Raw genomic sequence first — 13,674 nt, 5'->3', positions numbered from 1 at the left:
TACTTTATTTGGCGTAAGGATATTTACTAAAAAAAACACTAATCATTTTTTGCCTTAAACATGATTTATGCTTATTTTTTTCTTCAAATCCACTGTTTTACCTGGATTATAAATGCATAAGGACCTTTAGGGCATCCGTATATGTGCCTCACAATGCACTGAGGTGTCTGTATATTCAAAGTATACGGATGCCCAGTCGGGCCTTATTGCATACACATACAGTACTTGGCAGTAATTTGTTACTAAATGGCGATGTTTTTTTGTTTTATTTTGTTATTTAATGCTGTTTACATAATAAATATTTAGTTAATACATTTCACATTTCACAATTTTTATTGTACACTATATGGCAACATCCAGGTAGTATTCTTCGAACATGTAAACACATATTTACAAACATTTTACTCCAAGCAACCAAAATATCACCAATAAATTAAGCATTTACTGTATTTGCAAACATTATTTAAACATTCAGTAACAATTAGCAGAAACAGTATTTTGTGTGAAACTTCTACGCAATAAATCTACGAAAATTGTAGGTCTTTGTGACAGGGTACGCCTGCCCCTATGTTTATTTGTATTTTTGTATTATTATTGTTATTATTTAAATGCATTTTGTATTATTGTTGGTGTGGTTTTGGGTTGGCAGGGAAGCAGACAATTATAACACGTGCAGAATGTGTCCGTCTTCAAATTGATTAATTGCTTGCCAATTTGAGGATGGCCACATGTATATAAAGAGAAGCAGCTGAGCGCTCCAAAAGGAAAAGAGAGAAGAAAGAACGAGAGAGAACAGAGAAGAAGAAACTTACATCAACAACTGCGACTCATGCTGGATTTAGACCAGCACAATATTTGTCGGTTTATTGTGCTTGTTTATTTTGTGCTGTTTTGTTTGTGTTCGGTTTGTTTTATTTATTAAATAAAGAAAGAGCGCATTTGCTTCTCACCCCACAGTACTGAGTCTATTTCCTGGTTTGATGACATCACCCACCCAGTCATCTGTGACAGTCGTTTATATGAACTGTAGATTATTAACAAAAAAAATTCTCATAGTGTTAAAGTTGTTACTAGAATACTAAATCCTAAATAGACTAGATATGATGTGCTAGCACTGTGAAAACAACAGCAGTAAATAGAGATAAAAGAGAACATTCTGAGTTCCATAAACTATCATGTTGCAATCCGCTGCGCATTACTGCTGTTGCATCACAATGGAAGGAAAGGAATGCTCATTTCCTGTGAACCGTCAAGTGCATACATGTTAGAACGCAAAAGCTTAAGTATGAAAATGTTTATAAGGGAGATAATAAGAGGTATTTCAAGTTCTTGATATATGATCTGCCGTCGAGGAAGAACTGCCTTTCAAAAAGGTTTGTAAAAGCCTAATTACATTTTTTTTGTGTGAATTGGTATAAAGAATTAACACTGACACATTAATATAAATATTCCAATTGAAGTGAGGCTATGGTGATAAAAGAAGTTACTAAGCGACATGAACAGTGGAATTTAATGAAGGTTAGAGTAAATAAACTTGAATTTTAAGGAATCCCACATGAGAAAGGTCACAGCCAAGTGGAGCAGTTTTAACACACACTCTTGACACAGACATTAGGGAAGATGGAACTGAAAGAGGTGATAAAATGAAAATGCATTGACATTAGGTGAGGAGGTAGTTAAACAGACATGACACATAACACTGAAAAAAAATGCATACAAAACAAATAATTAAATATGACATAAAATAAATGTTTAATGCAATGTACTGCTGTACATAAAATAAAATAAAGTACTCTTGCAGTGCTAAACTTGTATTGCTTTCCACTGCTTTGCAGAAACCATTCTTAGTTTTCATGTGTAAGTACAGATATTTCTTTTTTGTTCTGAATTTACTGTAGCATACTGGTAGTCATTTTAAAGTTTCTTATGCTTTTCCCATGCTTATACTACACATTTACTGTGCTTTGCCACGGTTAACCACAGCTTTTACAATACATATGTTTGTTTACCCATGCTTCCCTGTGTTTTACCATGCTTTCTCTTTTATTTTACTATACTTTACATCACTTTTACCATAGTGTACCACAGTAAACATTTAAAAGGGTTGTTGCCCTTCCATTTTAATAATAGTGGCATTTCAAATTCACAAACAATTAGGCACCAATATATTCTAGTTTTACATTATGTATTTACATGCAGGCTGTTTATCACGTGTGGCTTACTGTGGCTGTAATAACTTTCAATGCCACCCCTCTGGAATACAAAACCTCATGATTTGTAATTCTCTACTACTGGCATGTGTTGGATTACAGTATTTGTAGCTAAACTGACTAAAGCCCGTGCTAACTTTGTTTTGGTAAACATTCAAGGACTTACATCTATGTGTAAGAGATTAAACGTGTAAATGGTTGTTCACCATTCAAACTGTATTCAATGAAAAACTAGAGTTGCTCTAGTATTTATAGGAATCTTTAAATTTTACTTTTGTATTTATTTTACATTTTTCACATACAACCTCAAACTGCAGTGGTTTAGAACACACCAACATACTACTGTATAAATGATTAACCAATGATTAACCAATGCATCAAACAGTACATTTTTGGTTAAACATTTAATAATATACTATGACATTTAGGATTTTTATTTTCATGTACTGTTAAAACATTTAAAGCCTTAGTAACAGCACTGTAATTGCAAGAATGAGATGTGAGAGCACAATAGCAACATTTGATTTTTTCCATGTCTATTCTATTGATCTAAACTGTTGAGGATCTCAATACAGCCGTCATTTAATTAATTATGTATTTTTACACAGAGAAATCAGGGATTTTAAAGGGGTGACATGGTGAGGGGTGTGAGCAGAAGCCACAAATAATAATTCATGTTAGCTTATTTTTATGTAAGGACTCAAACATGAAGACAATGTAGTTCCGGCTTTATCATCTTATTCGGTGAACAGTGCACTGGAATAATACTTGATGGTATTTATCATCATCGTGATCAGCATGTTAAAATAATACTGGTGTCTAGCATTTTATTGGTCAAATATTTACAAACACATTAGTGTGTATGATCCCTAGTCGAAATACAACCCCATTGTTAAATTCAGAAATTAAAATTTGTGCATCGCAATGGTGGACTAACAATACTAAGGCTGGGATTAAATCAAAACTTTGACCCACCCGGTAATAGAAAACTACAAACCTGTACTCAGTGGTGGCTTTATTTTTTGTCAGATGCTTCTTTCTTCTACTCATAAATATAACCGCTATCAAGTACAGGTTTGTAGTTTGCTATTAGCGGGTGGGTCAAAGTTTTGATTTAATCCGTCCCTAAATCTCTAGGATCACAATGGGATCCTAACAGTTTCTATTTAAAATAGTTATAATAAAACAACACCTAAATGAATAAGACTCATTTTCATAATGTTTTGTTTGTGGGGCAGAATTGCAAGTTGCACCATTTTGTCAAAGGGAAATAAAACTACTGCTATCACAAAACTAGTAAAAAGAATTAGGTTAATTTAAGAAAACTAAATTGTTTTTCTACATTGTTTCTTACTAAGACTACTATGGTTTCAATAATGCACTTTTTTTTATCCCTCAGAATAATACTGTTCTACGTAACCAAAATGTGTGAACATATATTTCAGAGAACATTGGCAGTTAAGCTGTAAGACACACAGTTTAGACTGAATTGGTATACAAGTCCTGATTATCCATTTGTTTTAAGCAGTGAAAAAGCCATAATTAATAACTTTTTATATGCATTAGGAATTTAGAAATCATTGATACCTGTCTCCTTTGGCTTTGCATAGATAGCTCAATGTCTTCTCTTGGACGGTTGACTTCTATTGCTGGTGTACATCCTCATGCCAAAGGATTTTATAGAGAACCCAGTAAAAAATATTAAAAAACAAGAAGGCTAATGGGAAGCCAGCACGGGATATAGTGTCAATCTTTTTTGCCCGATCAATAAACAGCTTTCTCATTTCCTCTTGGGTTTTTGCTGCTGGTGTGGTGGTGGAGTTGTTGGGCACCTTTGGGGTGACTCCATCCTTTCCCTGCAGACACTGACCCACTCCATAGGCTGCAAAGTTGAGACGACTTTCCCTCACATCCTCCTCCTTCAGAAAAAAATATAACAGAAACAAAACACATGTTTTGAACTTTTTTTATGATTGTTAAAATTGGGGGGTTGTCTTTCTAGATGTATTTAACGTCAAACCTGTGTATATTGTAAGCAATATCCCAAAAAATTGAATTTTTTTGTTTTTTTTATAATAAACATTTTCGACATGTTAAGTTCCAGATATTATCACTGGCCCACCGACTTTGGGCCTAATCAATATTTTAATTATGGATATATTGTATTCCTTTTTTATTGTTCCAGCTGTTTTTAATTAACAAAACTGTTCATTTATATACATTTTTGCTGGAATTTACCAGTTCCTGTAGAAGTTCATAGATAAACTGAATACTGCAAAGAATGAAAGTGATTCCCATCCCCACTGTAAAGCAGTGTTTACAATTGGCAGCTTCACAACTTTTTCTCATTTAGATCTAGAGGAAGACTAGGCTGGATAATAAATATACTGTCTGTGTGAAGGAAAAGCACAATAAACTGAGGATTGTTTATAATTGGGCTTATTATACTGCTGGAAATGTCAAAGACCTCATTTGAATAGCTGAGGAATAGATATTAATAGCCAAATATTAAAATAAATCATCATATATAAAAGTATAGTAACATACATAAAAAAAGTAAAAGTGTAGTAAAAGCAAGATAAAGCAAGGGAATTAGCAAAGGCAAAGCACAGGGAATCATAAAAAATATGTTAAAGGGAACAAAAACCTTGCTAAATCCCGGCAAACTGCAAAATCAACAGATGCAATAATGTACATTCACCACGATAAACTTTTATAAGCATTATTACTAATGTGATTTCTGCCTGTGATTTATAAATTAATAGAATTATACATAGGGCTTCTGATTTTTAGTTTTAACCGATAAAACCCGATAAAACACCCCCGACACAAAAAAAAATGAAATCGGTGGATACTGTGGAAATGGTTAATCTAGTCATGTTTACTTTACCCTTTTCCCATTAAAAAAAAATAAAACATACTACAAAAATAATAATAAATACATTTCCCAGTGCTACTGACTTGTATCTATCATTGATTCGTTCTGAATACTTTAAACCCGCCCCAACTACTGAGTGACAGCACATTCCTACATTTCTATTGGAAATTCCGCTTGCGAGATTTAAAATGAGATAACAATCAGGATGGAGACTTGCTAGCGGGATTTAAAGCTGTATTACATTTGAGATACAGAGGTTTTAAAACAGAATTGTGGCAAAATGTACAAAAATGCCTACACACAAAAACCCCAGAAGAATGTGCCCGTGACCATAGGGATTTTGTTGTGGAAGACAGCAAAGGAAAGAAGGTAACTTAAGTGTGCAAGTACTGTCAAGTTACTATACATATTTTGACACAAAAAAAAAAAAACGCTTAAGCATTTTGGAAAATAACAGAAAACACTAATTTCATACAGCATATCAAAAACGAAACCCCCCCAAAAAAACGATTTACATAAAACTCAAAAATAGCTAGAAATAAGCACCGAAAAATACAATTAATAAAACCTGAAAAACAGAAGCCCTAATTATATATAATATAATCTGAATCTGTACTCTGTGACATCTACATTAATTAAACACAGTTGTAACATATGCCATTGACTGTTTTGTGAAATTTAGCACAAACAAAAAAAGTTCCAATAGCAAATTCCAAATGCTGACATTCTGGTCTCGTTGAAGATAGTACATAAAGCAGACACCAATGTCATTTTTTAAAGTTTGATAACTTTCCACAAATGTTAATTTATACATCAAAGAAGACAACAAGATATTACTTAAAAAAAGCCAAAGAAACAATATATTTGATATTCTGTATTGATAGTCACACACACACACACACACATATATATATATATATATATATATATATATATATATATATATATATATATATATATATATATATAGGAAACTAAACAGTGACAACTTTTCAGTGGTATACAATGGCTTTTGCAATGTTGCATGACTACCCTTCATTGCTCAATAAATATTTTCAATCGTCCCATCTTTAAAGAAATGCAAAATATTTTATGAAGCTATATGTCCTACAAGTACCTGTACTGTGGTAAATGTTCAAGGATGGTGATGAACTACATTCAATGTGGTACAAGTTACCATTGCAGAAACCCATTTTTGGGATTACATTTTATACAGTATATACTTATGTTTTGTAGGTTTCCAGTGGTTATAGAAGACATCACAGAACAAACCATTAAGAAGGAATAACAAAGCCAAAAGGGGACGACAACAACTAAGACAGATAGCCAGGTCCTTGACGGAAAAGCACATTGTGACATAAAGGACATTAGCTGCTGGTAGGTATTTTACCATGAAATTTGAATTGTAGATTTGAGCCAAAGTTCCGTATGTAGGTTCAGCACTTCTCAAACCATTGCTACACCGCAATGATTTTATGTTTTCATTAAACACACCCTCAACATTCTTTCATCAAAAAGCAGAGGAAGACCGAAAAAAAGAACAGAAAATGATTTTAATAAGGCACTTATTTATTTGTATAATTTTCAAATTTCAAGCTAGTAATGCAAGTAACATTTTTTGAATGCTTATGTGTTGTTTATTAATATTAAAATTAAGATTACCTGGAAAAATTGAATTTTAGTTACTATATTTTATTTCTGTTAGAAACTAGACCAATAATGTATAATGTACCCAGTGTCCTACCCCCAGCTAAAAATGCTAATCGAAATGGGCCCAACATGTATCATAATATATTTATTATACCATTATTTCACCATACTTTAAGGATTTTGTAGATGGAACCATCGCTAACACAACTAAGGAAACTACTGCAGAACTGAACAAAATAACAGAGTGACTTGTTTGTTAAAGACACTATAGGCTAATGATTATGTTCTGTAAAACTTATTCTAGGGTAATTTATCAGTTTGTGCACTACACTTAAAAATGTATACCGATTGCTTAAATTTACACAAAGACATTTTAAGACAAAGAGACATTAGTGACATTAAAATGAGCAAATAGAACAGAAATACACTGTATCAAATACACATGTGTAGTTATAAAATAAAACAAAGACATGGATAAATATTATCACACATATACGTAAGTTTGTGCAACTAAACAGATATTGTAAATTGACTGTTGTTCCATTACAGCAAATAACACTTTTGCACAAGTTAAATAAAATGTCCTTTTCAATGTCTAATTGTCCCCATTTTCATTGAAATATTCTCAAATATTAAGTTGTTATGTAACTTACTACGTATTTAACATTTAGAGAATTACCCTGAAAATCTCCTACTTTTGAAGCATAATGTTATAAATCTGGAATCTAGATTGCTCTGTTAATGTAAAGATAAAGTGGTACTGGCTTGTGTACCGTATGCTATCCAGTTCATTTTAAAGGTGAAACTATGCAGGGCCATTGCATCTTAAATATGTCATGAGGAAAACGCAATTTTCTATTAAAATAATATTTATTTATCACATTTACGGCAGATAAAACTGCAGATATTTGTGAATATCAAAAAAAACGTGAGTGCATATCACCTACTGGGCATTAAAATGGGAGCATACACACACACATTTCTTACCATTTCCCAGCAAGAAAATCGAACATGTTTTATAATTAGGGCTTCTGATTTTCGGTGTTTTACCCTGACTTTTCTACTCTACTTTAAAAATGTAATTGATACCTGTTAAACCATTCGTGTATCTCAATCACAACTGAGAAACGTGTTCATCGTGAAATTGATTTAATGTACTTTTTTCTGTGAAACAACTAAATGGGCTTTTAAATCGTAAGTCTTACTTCTTCATTTCATTTACAATTTTAATAATAATAATAATAATAATAATAATTATTATTATTTATTTCTTAGCAGATGCCCTTATCCAGGACGACTTACAATTGTTACAAGATATCACATTATTTTTTACATACAATTACCCATTTATAAAATTGGGTTTTTACTGGAGCAATCTAGGTAAAGTACCTTGCTCAAGGGTACAGCAGCAGTGTCCCCCACCTGGGATTGAACCCACGACCCTCCGGTCAAGAGTCCAAAGCCCTAACCACTACTCCACACTGCTGCCCTAATATAATAATAATATGTCCTACTAAGTTAAACAAGCTTTATTGCTTTATTTTCATTTTTAAATAAACCCTAGCCTCTTCAGAGCAGAGATACCTCAAGATTCAAAAGCACTGCCTATCCAAAGCCAAGATCAATGCCTGAAGTATTTTTCTTATGTTATTGTTGGTCATTATTGTTCTTCACTCCAAAATAAACTAGACTTTTAAATGAAAAAAATGACATTGTTTCAACGTGAATCTTATAACACTGTTAAACACCACATGCTTCTGTTGTCTGTTATTCTTTTTTTACTTATTTAATTATTTTACCTTGTTCTTCTTTCTTTTGCGGTGGAATCTGAGCAGCTCCTTATGCTGCCTGGACACAAAGTTCACGGCAGCATATTCCAACAGCGCCGAAAATACAAAGAGCAAGCAAACTGCCATCCATATGTCAATGGCTTTGACATAAGACACCTGTCAAGAAAGAAAAAGTATGAACAAATGTATTCACCAATCAGTCCTTTAATCCAATATTTTCCAGTTGACAACTGGGTCAGACATAATATGTCTTATTAAAAAAAAAAAAAAAAATAATAATAATCTCCGAACACTGCCACTCTCAAAATTGCTTTCTTAATAACCATGGTATTTGTTACATTACACAACAGCTTTGCAATAGCTAACAGGTACTGACATTTCAAAGTTATTGCTTTTTCCTTGTTATTTATAGTTTATGTAGACAAGGGTTGCAAACCATGGCTACAGCAAAGATTAAAACTTCTGTAAGAAACACACCGGGATTTGGAAGGTTGGGCAAGGGAGCACGTAAGTAGTAGAGCTGATTAACTGGGGAGGAAAAAAACGTTTGATAATGTTACGGGAAGAAACCCGTAGGACTTGGTTGGCAAATGTATAAATCTGGCATCAATCCCAGATATTACAGTGTTCAAGTCAGGTCTTGTTTCATTTGGATACAAATTGTGAATTCAAAACTGGATTAAACACAGGTGGGTGTCAACTGCTAAATATAATCCCAGAACAAGACTTTGAGACTCTGACACATAATTTGTCTTGAAGAAACCCTCATGTTTCCAGATTAATTGCCTCATGTTCTATGCAAAAACAATTCCACTCGAAAACAAACCAACCATCATCAAGCAGAGGAAATAGAAATGGTTTGGTACACCATCAGAAAAATCTGAATGTCAGAAATCTGGACAGCATTGAGATACAAAATGTACGTGTAAAGTACTGTAGAGTTCTGTGAAACCAAAACAGTGCATCTTATAATGAACTTGCTGTGTAGCTTTCCAATGGTTCATCTTTGTTACAATCTGTGTTAGATTTGCTTTGCTTTCCCATTCATGGTTCATGCATAGGAGGCTGTGTGGTCCAGTGGTTAAAAAAAAGGGCTTGTAACCAGGAGGTCCTCAGTTCAAATCCCACCTCAGCCACTGACTCATTGCGTGACCCTGAGCAAGTCACTTAACCTCCTTGTACTCCATCTTTCGGGTGAGATGTAGTTGTAAGTGACTCTACAGCTGATGCATAGTTCACACACCCTAATCTCTGTAAATCGCCTTGGATAAAGGTGTCTGCTAAATAAATGTTAGTTATTATTAAACTGTGTGTTAAAAACACCTTATTCAACAAGCATCAGCAGCAGCCAAGACACAGGACTTCAAATACTTTTAAAGTTAGGATAAGACTTTTTAGAAATACAGTATATGCAGAGGTTAACCTGAATTACCTTTTTACTGTTATTGATATTGCTATTACAAAAAAAGTACATTTATGCTAGCCACATTGCCAGTTAGTTCAAAATTTTGATCATGACATTGAATCGGAGGTTTTTCACAATTTAGTATGGAACCCGTCAGACAGATATTTTAATCTCCGGAGATTAATTCTAGTTAAAAGTTTACCATAAGGTTTCAGTAGAACCACATTCTAGCATTTAAATTAAAAACAAATGTGTTATATCCTACCTTTGGGAGAGATGTCCGTGACCCTGAACTTTGAGTAGTCATGGTCAGCACTGTTGTAATACCTAAAGCCACTCTAGCAGGAGCTGCATCCATGTTGATCCAAAATGACACCCAAGAAAGAATGACAATAAGTAGACTAGGGATGTACATCTGAATAAGATAGTAACCCATCTGTCTCTCAAGATGAAATCTCACTTCTATGCATGTAAACTTTCCTGGTTGAACAAAAACAGAAAGTCATAAATATCAAGTTAAGGCTGCATTCATGCATATCAAGGTAAAGCTGCATTACCAAAAATTTATGTAGAAGATCCAGTATGTACAAAGATCTGAAGGAGCAGTTTGTTAACCCTCACCTGCTAAACAGGTTTGGTGCTTGCTACAAGATAAGTGATCAGAAGTTCACAATTTAACCATAGTTCAGACACTACAAAACTGCTGTACCTTGTTGAAATTAATAAATTAATGAATAAAATAAGTTCAAGTTAGTAATTGTTGCCAACAATATTTTCTCTTCTATAAATTAATTACACATTTATTGGTACAAAAGATCATAGACAAAATTACATTTGGAAACTGAAACCAGTGATATGCAGTGTAGCTAATCTCAGGTGTAGCATGCTATCCTATATGTACTTGCTAGTTACAAAGACTCTTTAAGGAATCCACTGGGAAGCAAATTGCTTGTACTGGAAAGGCAGGTTGAAAGAGATGCTCCAAGGCTAACCACATAACCATTTGGATAACTGCCACAGCGTAAAACATGTGTCCTCTAGCACCTTTGTTGATGCAGTAAAGGTCATATGTTCCATGATTACACTCTATTGAAACATGTGTAGTATTTATACTTTGATTGGCACAAAAATTACTTAGAAAATGCCTGGGTCTATTTTAATCATCTACACAGTGCCAGGTTTGAACACTTCAGCCCTATTAGCAGCTGTGTTGTGGCCATCTTTTAGCATATTTGTATTTGTTTTGCGACTTTTATAAGGAGTGTCAAAAAATCATCAGTATTTAGATCTGCCAGTGTTCAGATCATTAAAATGAAAGACCTAGTAATCTTAAAAACAAGGTGTGATGTCAGTTTGGCTGTGCTTGAAACTTAAAAGTTAATCCAAGAGCTGGTAACTTTGTATATGGAGCAAAATGATTGAGGCAATGCAAGACCATGGCACTGGAAGAACATGTTATACATGTTATCATTTGGGCTCCCAGATCACAAAAGGAAACACAATAGTTAAATAAAGTGGTAATGGCAATACATAATGGGATCTGTTACACCAACAATTTGCTTCTACATACAACTCATGTTGCAGGGTCTTTGTTCTCACATTTAATTCTGTCAGTCCTTTGTCCAACCCCATACCATGGCCCCTTTGGGTCAATAACATTTTGAGATTCATCCATGAATAGGTAGAACTATATCCTTCTTTCAGTCTCTTTTATCTGGCCTTCAAAGTTTGACAAGATTCAATATGACCAGTTTAATCAGCTGCACTGACAAGCCTAAAGCATATAATGCCCTCCTGAATTATGAGGCTACATGAAGACCTAGGTAACCTAAAAGAAATTGGCCCAGCATGTGAGGAGACACAGAGGGCATATGAGTGGCTGGTTTGAAGCTTTCACATATCAGCAAAGAAAGCTGGAGACACTGTCAACATCAATGGCTGTTATGCAAAAAATAAATAAAAAAAACAACATACGCGTAAGAGTTTTCCATTTATGACTGATAGTCCTTCATTGATTGTCCAGAGGGACAATTATCTAGCTTTGCTTTGTAGTACAGCCTTCATACCAACTGAGCTGCTACCACAACCAGACAGCAATGGTTGACTTATGGTTATTTACAGCCTGTGCTGATGAGTCAGTTCTAGAATTTCTTAAACACAACTCAAGGGAAATGCAGAACAAACTAAGTTATGTGAATAACAAATCTAACATCAATGACAGTGCATCAGGGACCACCAGAATTAATATGCGTCTTTACATTTCCTAATTCTTTGAGAAAGACTAATAGTCGAAACATTTATCATTGAATTAACAAAAAAAAACATATTTTAAAATGTTATGTATACATTTTTTCATGTTTGTTAATTTACTGCTATTGAAAGGTGAAGTGACAATGGCTCTGTCTACCATCACTCACTGAGCCAACAGGCACCACATAAGCTTCTCCTCCTAGCTCTGTGTGTCACTTGTATCAAATTGTGTGGTTGTTTTATGATGTGAACTCCAGTTCCGAGCACCAAACACACTGATCCGTGTTTGAACTCAAATCTTCATAGGTCAGAAGGCATACAAGGCATACTTCCAACTTAATAAGATAGACTATTTAGCACTTTTTTTTGTGGTGCGCGCATAGACAGCTTTTAATCACCTATATAAGGGTACCCCACCAATGACCTGCATTTAAATATAAGTCATGAGGATTCACACTCACTGAGTAGTCCAATGTTATATATTGTCACATGCATCTAGAACAGATCAAGAAGGAGAGAATCATTATTTTACTACTGTAAACTACTAGCCCAATAGACATATTCCAGAACATGAAGCAATAGTCTTACCTGTATTGTAATGTTTAGTACAGTATCGTAAATCTGACTCATCTTTCAGAATAAACTGAGGCAGTGTAAGCCCTTCCGCAACCTGAACTGGCCCATTATCTTGCCATTCAAAAATGAGATCATTCATTGTATATCCAACTGTAGGGAAATAAAACAGCAAATTATTGAGCAAACAGAGGGCTACATTTGGATGACAGTTCAGTTGCACAACATAAACACTCATACCAAATATAAACTATTCTCAGTAGGACCTTAAAAAATAGGTAAGTGCCAAGTTTTAGTTTGTTTGGTTAAAATGGCATCTGTGTTGTAGCTAAAAGGGGCAGTACACCAGACTTGGAAATTTAACATAGGATCTACTGAGCTCGACCGCATCAATGTGTAATGTCAGTGACATGAGATGGGGTTGAAAAGCTCTATAACCACGAATGCATATAAGATGCTTGCTTGCGGTGTGTGGGGTTGCCGGTTCGCCCCTAGCCTCCACCCTGTTACATATGCATAGGGAACGTAAATTATATACAAGAACGTAAATTGTATACTATTAAGAGCCAGTGGTGCTGAACTCAATGAAACCTCAGTGGCTTGATTTATATGAGACTCCTGATTCTCTCCCCATTGTCAAGAGAATATGACATACTACTGTACAGTACATGTACAGGTAGTGGACAAAAAAATGGAAACACCTGGGTAAATGAGGGACACCAAGTATATTGAAAGCAAGGGCTTCCACACAGGTGTGGCTCATGCGTTAATTAAGCAAATAACATCCCAGCATGCTTAGGGTCATGTATAAAAATGCTGGACAGGCCTGGTTGCCTATAATTATGGCTAGCATGGCTGCAAGAGGAGACCTCAGTGACTTTGAAAGAGGGGTGATTGTTGGGGCGCGTTTGGCAGGAG

At 34.5% G+C, this 13,674-nt stretch overlaps 1 protein-coding gene and 1 long non-coding RNA gene across 2 annotated transcripts in view; one reads left to right on the top strand and one right to left on the bottom strand.

Annotated features, from left to right (window-relative positions):
* The first annotated feature begins 1,271 nt into the window (after positions 1–1,271).
* LOC117408464 (uncharacterized) lies at positions 1,272–8,692 on the top strand. Its single transcript, XR_004545378.1, has 3 exons — positions 1,272–1,373; positions 6,325–6,465; positions 8,574–8,692. It is a non-coding gene; the product is annotated as an uncharacterized LOC117408464 (long non-coding RNA).
* The window catches only part of glra3 (glycine receptor, alpha 3), a 70,753-nt gene continuing 58,445 nt past the window's right edge, over positions 1,367–13,674 (bottom strand). The window contains exons 6-9 of the mRNA XM_034013467.3: positions 12,772–12,909; positions 10,199–10,413; positions 8,538–8,684; positions 1,367–4,129 (exon numbers count right to left, since the gene is read on the bottom strand). Of these exons, the coding sequence (XP_033869358.3) occupies positions 3,854–4,129; positions 8,538–8,684; positions 10,199–10,413; positions 12,772–12,909 (776 nt within the window). The 3' untranslated portion in view covers positions 1,367–3,853. The remainder of the gene's footprint in view (positions 4,130–8,537; positions 8,685–10,198; positions 10,414–12,771; positions 12,910–13,674) is intronic.

This window comes from Acipenser ruthenus, chromosome 2 (assembly GCF_902713425.1).
Source record: "Acipenser ruthenus chromosome 2, fAciRut3.2 maternal haplotype, whole genome shotgun sequence".
Taxonomy (NCBI): Eukaryota; Metazoa; Chordata; class Actinopteri; order Acipenseriformes; family Acipenseridae; genus Acipenser; species Acipenser ruthenus.
Note: the sequence above shows the minus strand (reverse complement) of the source record. Positions and strands in the feature narration are given on the sequence as shown.